This window comes from Malania oleifera, chromosome 5 (assembly GCF_029873635.1).
Source record: "Malania oleifera isolate guangnan ecotype guangnan chromosome 5, ASM2987363v1, whole genome shotgun sequence".
In the NCBI taxonomy this organism is placed as follows: Eukaryota; Viridiplantae; Streptophyta; class Magnoliopsida; order Santalales; family Ximeniaceae; genus Malania; species Malania oleifera.
Genome location: NC_080421.1, coordinates 9,486,900 through 9,494,651, shown reverse-complemented (window position 1 = coordinate 9,494,651; position 7,752 = coordinate 9,486,900). Strand labels below are relative to the sequence as shown.

At 37.2% G+C, this 7,752-nt stretch overlaps 1 protein-coding gene across 1 annotated transcript; it reads right to left on the bottom strand.

Annotated features, from left to right (window-relative positions):
* Nucleotides 1-3,526: 3,526 nt before the first annotated feature.
* On the bottom strand, nucleotides 3,527-5,579 carry LOC131155506 (UNC93-like protein 1). The gene is made up of 2 exons (XM_058108701.1): nucleotides 4,182-5,579; nucleotides 3,527-4,042 (listed from the first exon to the last, which is right to left on the bottom strand). The coding sequence occupies exons 1-2, from the start codon at nucleotides 5,294-5,296 to the stop codon at nucleotides 3,796-3,798; spliced, it is 1,362 nt and encodes a 453-aa protein (XP_057964684.1). The 5' UTR covers nucleotides 5,297-5,579; the 3' UTR covers nucleotides 3,527-3,795.
* Nucleotides 5,580-7,752: the final 2,173 nt, after the last annotated feature.

Here is a 7,752-nt window from a genome sequence, read left to right as displayed (position 1 = left end):
TTTTTTTTTCATTCTGCGAACAGAGAGCAGTGCTCCTTCATCTCTTCCATCCCTCTCTCCCGCTCTGCTCAATTTTGTCCCCGATATTCGGCTGATTGGAAATTCAAAAATTTCGTTGGACTTTATTTGCCGCCACCGACACTTCTACTCGAGCATATCTGTCGTGAGAGCAACGTAGGCATATCGCCTAGGATAAGGCTAATTCTCAAATTTACCTCAATTTCTCTTAAACTATAAGCCTAATTAACAAACGAAAATTGTTTGGAAATTCATGGGGAGATTCTCTACAATTTAGCCGGAGCGGGTTTTCAAATTGGAGTTCCAGGGTACCAATCCTAGATCAGGGGTAAGTTTAATAATTTAGGCTTTGTTAGGCTATTTAGGGTATTCAGAGCTTAGGAGAATTTTAAGGAAAGTTACTCTAGGGATTGTGATGAGTAATTTAGTGAAATTTAAATTTCAAGATTTCAGGGATTTTGAACGTCGCGGGGCATAGGTCGGGGTGTTAGCGGGCCTTTTCAGGAATCAGGTAAGGGGATTTGTAATGACCTGCATCATTTTCATACATTTTTTTCTCTGAAACATATTTATTTCTTGAAATCAAATGCTATAACAATATACATATTTTCATAAAATACTAACTTAGTTTATCCCCTTACCTGTGTACTAAAAAGCCCCTAAATCAAACACTCTTGCACTCACAGGGTTTTCCGTTCAACACCTTGAAAACAGAATTTCTCAGAACTAAAGTTCAGTATTTGTACGCGTACATCACTTCCTACAACTGTCAATTAACTAAATACTGAGTAGAAAGTCTTACCTTGGATTTGGGATGGATTCCACCTCAGTCCCACCAACGATCTGCTTTGGTAGACTTGCAGAGAACTTTCCCAAGAGCGTCGTGGTGGCTTCGGATCCTCGAACAGGTAGAAATTCGGCCCGAAATCGAAGAGGGAAGGGGGAAGGACCGAAGGATGAGAGAGAGAGGGTTTCTACGCAGAAAAATGGACTGAAAATCACGTTTAACCCAATTTATACTACGGGATTCGTCGACAAGCCACGTCACCTCGACGACGAGTCCTGTAGAAAGTTCGTCGACGAACTCCAACCCTCGTCGACGAATTTCAAGCTTCCAAAAATTTTCTCTCGGTATCTTCTCGTCGACGAATCCTATCCTCGTCGATGAGCTCCTCTTATACCCTCGTCGACGAGTCCCCTGTATTCATGGATGAGGAGCTAAAAAATTCCTCAGGATTATCCTTTCCAAAATGCAACGTCGTCAACGAAGTCGATTGCCTCCTTCTGTTTCCAGTTTCCATTTCCCTTTGTTTTATTATTTAAATACCATTATTCTTCGGATCATTACACGACCCGCCAAAGGTTGAAGGAGAGTAGGATTGGCAGACTAGGTTGGTGTATAGCCGATAGTGCAACCATACTATTCAAGAAGTGTGGGTCGGAGGCTGATTAACCGCGAAGTGTAGGCGGTGAGTAGGATACCCACTATGTACTAACCCGCAAAGGTTTGACGGAGGTCAGGATGGGCAAGCGAAGATGGGTGGGCAATCTTGTGTAGTTATGTCATGTTTGACTTAACCTGGTAGGCCAGCCAACATTAAGTCTAGCCTACGGGCTGCACAACCCGAATTATGTGGGGTTAATTTATGATATACAATTATACATCCAGGGTATGATTCAGTAATATACAGATTTAACAGATGATTTAAATGATACAATAATTCATTATGATATAGTAAGTTTATACTTAAAAGTATAGATTTTCATGTGTTATCAATTACAACTTAAGATATATTACAATTATATTATTTACAGTATATGTTTATAACACGATAAAACTCATGTTGGCACACATTGATATTAAGTCTATTTTTCTTACTAAGAGGCGTTTCATCCTAGCAATACAAATATTTCAAGAAACTCCGATAGACGAGTAGAGCGAGTTCCGTGATAGAGGAGTTTGTTGATACTACCCCATTGCAGGGTAAGCAGTCGAGTCAGTTAACTATGTTATAGTTCTGCTGCTTAGATGACATGTATGTATAAACAGGTAAATTCCCGGTACCCATGGGTCCGAATTGACTTTGACTACGTTTTATGGTATCAGAGCATTTTTGGTATGTGGAAAAAAAATATAGCAGAAATTTGAGGTTGTTACACCTACGTTGCTAAGTGTCCATACCATTTGAGTAATCCCTCCTTTATCTTATCTTTTATAGGAGTTACACCTGAGTCGTTCTTCCCTTATCTTGTCTTTTATAAGAGTTACACCTAACTTACCACGAATATGTTCATTTCTTAATTTATCTTTCAATGTTATACCACTCATCCATCTAAACATTCTCATCTCGGCAACATTTACTTTTTGGATATTTTGTTTTTTCGTCGCCCAACATTCAGATCCATATAACATAACCGATCTTATAGTTGCTCTATAAAACTTCCCTTTTAATTTTAAGGATACTCTAAGATCACAAAACACACTTGAAGAAATTGCATAATAAATAATATAGATACACTCTCATTAATAAAATAAGACATAAATATACGTTAGCAGTTACGTAAACTTACTTCAACAAGAATTAAATTTTAGATAAATAAAATATCAAGTTTATGAGGAGGCTTAAATAAATCATTTTATTATAGGGTAGTCTCAAAATAATAAATATAATTAAATTTATGCTCCCATTAAAAAAAAAAAAAACATAATAAGGGGACACTAGATATCAACTTATATTAGATGTTACAAAATAATTTTTTTAATTACAATTAAGATTATTTAAATATCATTATTCATCACAAAAATTAAATTATAAATTTTAAATATTAAATATTTTATTTTTCATGTTCTATTCAGGGGAATAAAAAGAAATATAGAAATCCTCTTTTAGAGATTTGGAGAGATGGTCGATTGCTTGATAACCTCTTATCGTAATTGAATGAGAATCGATAAGAGGTTTGTAGGATTGACATGAAGGGGTAGGGATGACTATATTTCGGGGAGCGAACTATGAAGCATGGATAGACCTTTCTCTTCGTCTTAGATCGATTAGTCTTCTCAATTGGACGATCCCCTATATGGATAATACAAATTCCAGTTAACTTAGCCTAATTCTAATTGTTTTGTTCCGATTTGATTAGTTCCAAAACAATAATCGGCTTATAAAATTATAAATTTATTGAATAATTTCAAATTAATATTAAAAAAAAAAAACCCAATAATAAGGATTTCCGCTAAATTTTGATTTTAGTAAAATGCTTGAGATGAACAAAAAATGTTCCAAACCAACCGTGTTGAGTCCTATATGTAATTACATGATTAATTATTGTGATTAACACCCTATATCTAATTTTTAAAAATCTATAATGCAATGATTTTATTAAAATATTGTTTTTAAATCATAATAGTACCATGATATAGGGCAGAAATGAATATTCATTTCCCAAAAAATCTTGGTGCCAACAAGTGAATACGAATAAAATGGAGGGGGAAAAGCAAACGAGATAATAGAAAGAAACCAATATGTTTTTCATTCAATTCTTTATATTATTTCATTCCCCATCTTCTCTTTTACAAACCAATTAAAAATAGGGCCAAAGCTCTCATCTCCCTGAAGCTAGACAAAAACATAGAATCCTCTTCTTCTGATATTTTAAAATTTTATAAAAGTCCCATGAATTTTTAAAAATTGTCCAACCTCAACTCATATTTGATTTTTGAGACCCATTTTTGGAGAAGGATGATAGCTTTGGCCCTTCAAAAATATTAGATAGGTTTCACTTGCTTGGCACACCGATTGTGGTATCTGCAGGAGCTTGGTCGGCGGATGGGAAAGCAGCTCCTTCATCGGCTTCTTTGTCATCCTTAACAGCTAACATGACAAGAAGTGCCAACAGTGGATAACTCAGTGTAGTGAGTGACCAATTCACAACAAGCTGGGTCAGTAATGGCACCTTGTGTTTGTCAACTTGCCACGCAACCGCTGCTCCTGCACTCTGCACTCCTCTACAGAATCCACTGTACCTGCAAATTCAAAATTGTTCACAATCAAAATACAACATATGGCCCTCGAGCAGAGATTTTGATGATGGAACAGAACTATTTTGAGAGATCTTTGGTTTCGCCAAGAAAACAATATCTCAATTCAAAAAACTAGTTTTACCTGCTGAGGGTTTCTGAATTGTCGGCCAAAGCCCCAATGACCCAGTAAATGGTGCTCTGGAACATGGCATCCAGCAGCCCATAGCTAAAATAGAGCACAAAAGGCCCGGCGAAACGGGCGCCGGAGTCCTTGAAATCCAGCTTCTCCGTGGGATTAGCGGCAGAGTGTTTGACCTGGTTAGCAAGCCCTCCGCCCCAAATAGCAGTGCCGAGCACGAAAACAATGGCGATCCCAAAAAGACCCCTCATCCTCCTACTCTTGAAACTGAAATCCAGAGCGTATCCGATCCCAACTGAGCCCAGCATCTGAGCCCCCCAGTACAACACGTTGTTCAAACCCCTGGTCCTCAAATTGAACAGCAGCCCGTTAACGTTGTTGAACTGGTAGGTGTAGAAGAAGTTGCTCGCCCAGGAAGCAGGGATCATGAGCAGCATCTTCCAGTTGAGGAACAGCCTCAGAATCTCCAAGGCCTCAGTGGACCCGCTGGAGTAGGTGACGGTGGTGCACCGCGTGCCGTCGTCGCGAGCGACCAGCCTGGGAGGCAGGATAGCCAGAGAGAGGAGGGTGCCGGCGGACATGAAGCACATGAAGGCGATGTAGGTGGCGTCGTTCACGGCGGCGGCGGCGGCTGCGATGGCGCGGTGATAGTTGAGGACGAAGGGGATGAGGCCGCCGACGACGCCGCCCATGTTGAAGATGCACCAAAATAGAGAAATGTAGGTGCCCTTGCGGTTGGGCGGCGGGTAGGACGTCAGGATGGCGCCCTGAGCAGCCCAGAGGAGGCCGGCGCCGATGCCCAGGACTCCGCCGGATACGACGGCGAAGGCCTGGTGACGGTGGTGATTGTAGTAGAGGAAGGAGCCGGCGTAGAGGATGTAGGTAGAGCAGCCGAAGAAGAGGGTAAGGTGGGGACCGAACAGGTTGTAGAGGCCGCCGCCGAGGATGCCGAAGACGGCGAAGGTGGTGTAGAGGGCAGTGTTGGCGTTGTTGGCGGCGGTGGGGTCGGCCTGGCCGCCCCCTCCCATTCCGGAGAGGGCGTTGTACATGCCGGGGCAGCAGAAGCAGACAAGGCCTATCAGGGTCACCTGCACTAACGGAGAGTTGTACCTGACCATAGATACTCGCGCTTGATTGCTCCGAAATTAATCTGCGTCTCATAGAGAAGAAAGACTAAACGGAAAAAACGAAAATCAAGAAGAAGATCGGATTGAAGAAGAAGGATGAGGAATGGGGATATGGAGAAAATCCATATCTCTACCATGGGTCGTGGATTTCTCCCTCTGCTCCAATTTCGTCTTCTTCGTATACTGCTACTCCCCTTACTCGGTCAGGATAGATTCAGCCACACTGGAGCCACTCAAATTTTGTCATCTTTAAAGATAATGCTTTAAACTAAAAGTACAAGGTATAAAAATGCTGTTTCCAAACTGTTAATGTCCAAATCTTAAAATTGAAATAAGAATGATTTGTTCCAGATCATATCACTCGTTTATAAGAATACTCTAGAGACCCAGAAAATTTAAATTTTGAAATTAATTAAGAAAATGAGTAAAGGAAAAGAAAAGAAGGAAAATGAATTATATTAAGGAACATCAATAGAAGTTCGTGACGAATTCAGGGTTCCATTACAAAAAAATTAGTTTTTAGTGATGAAATTATTAGTGACAGATTCAATTTTGTCACTAAAAGTGGGTATTAGTGACGGATTTGAAACCATAACTAATAGTTTTGTCACTAAAAATTGAAAAATATCTCAAAAAAAATATTTTTCGCTCATGAATTATCTCGGAAAAATATTAGTGACGATTTGTGCAGTATTAATGACGAATTAAATCTGTCACTAAAAGACTCTTATTAGTGACGATTAAATAACTGTCACTACTATTATTTTAAAAAAAAAAATTATTTCACAATGTTAGTGATGAATTTAAAGATGAGTCACTATTAGCCTCTTATTAGTGACGAATTTGATAATTGTCACTAATACTTCTTTTATTTAAAAAAAATTAAAAAAAATTATTTCATAATATTAGTGACGAATTGGTAGATTCGTCACTATTAGCCATTTATTAGTGACGGATTTAGAAACCGTCACTAATACTTCTTTTATTTAAAAAATAAAAAAAAAATTATTTTGCAATATTAGTGACGAATCTTCACATTCGTCACTATTAGCCAATTATTAGTGACGGATATTCGAACAGTCACTAATACTTCTTTTATTTAAAAAAAAATTAAAAAAATTTTATTTTATAATATTAGTGACAGATGTGAACATTCGTGACTATTAGCCAGTTATTAGTGACGGATTTGCAAACCATCACTAATACTTCTTTTATTTAAAAAAATTGAAAAAAAAATTTATTTCATAGCATTAGTGACGGATGTGAACATTCGTCACTATTATCCACTTATTAGTGACGGATTTGGTAATCATCACTAATACTCTTTTATTTAAAAAAAATAAAAAAATTAATTTGATAGTACTAGTGACGAATTGGTAAATTTGTCACTATTAACCCCTTATTAGTGATGGATTTAGGAACCGTTACAAATCATTCTTTTATTTTAAATAAAAAAAATTATTAAATACTATTAGTAACGAATTTGAAGATTCGTCACTAATAGTTTGACACTGAAAATAGCTCACGGATTCCCCAATTCCTTTCCCTCCAAGTCTTCTCATTTCCTTCCATCTCTCAATCTCTCCATCTCTCTCTCTCTCTCTCTCTCTCTCTCTCTCTCTCTCTCTCTCTCTCTCTCTCTCTCTCTCTCTCTTCATCGCCGCCACTGACACTCCGGATCCGTCCCCGTCGCCTTCGCCGAGGAGATCAATTGCTGAAAGCCTTCTAGCATTCAAGGTATGTTTCTTTGAATTGGGATTTGAAGAATTTGTTTTTATGATTTTATTTTTCAATTTTTGATTTTTATTATGTGTTTGTGTTTGTTTCTCTGAACTTCATGAACTTCTCTTTGGATATGGATTGCAATCTCTTCTTCTGTCTCTATGCTGTTGTAGTTTGCTCCAATGTTACTTTTATGTTTTATTATTTATAATTTTTACTAAAATACCATGTTGGGAGATTTTTGGTTTGCAAAATGGAATGCAGTGAGGAATAGAATGAAAATTTAAAAAGTGAGTGACCAAATCAAGTAAATTTGATTCTATCCCTCCCTACCAATATGTAATAAAAGGCGAAAAAAATGGAGAAAAAAGCAACTATTTAGTTGAAGTGTTAATTAGAAAAAATAATTTCTTTTCACAATAAATAATATTTAGTGTTTTAAAGTATTTACATTAGAAAATATTTTACATTAATATTTTTATGTTTTATATTTGAGACACATTCAGATTTTCCCTTGATACTTTAAAGAATTAAAACTATTTAAAGGTTAATTACCAAACAAATAAAATAATTTAACATTCAGATTTAGAGATCTAAATTATATTTAAAACTCAGTTCACAAATTCTGAAATGCATTCAACATTTAATGCTAATTGCTAAATTTTATCAAACACCCCCTCCCAGTAAAGGAATGTTTGTTTGGTCTAAATAATCTTTGAATAGAG

What these genes read in the sequence shown, in the direction of transcription:
- LOC131155506 (XM_058108701.1), bottom strand. Translation starts at nt 5,296, where the DNA reads ATGGTCAGGTACAACTCTCCGTTAGTGCAGGTGACCCTGATAGGCCTT. An exon ending in AATTCAGAAACCCTCAGCAG is followed by an intron (nt 4,043 to 4,181) that starts GTAAAACTAGTT and finishes TTGAATTTGCAG; the next exon opens with GTACAGTGGATTCTGTAGAG.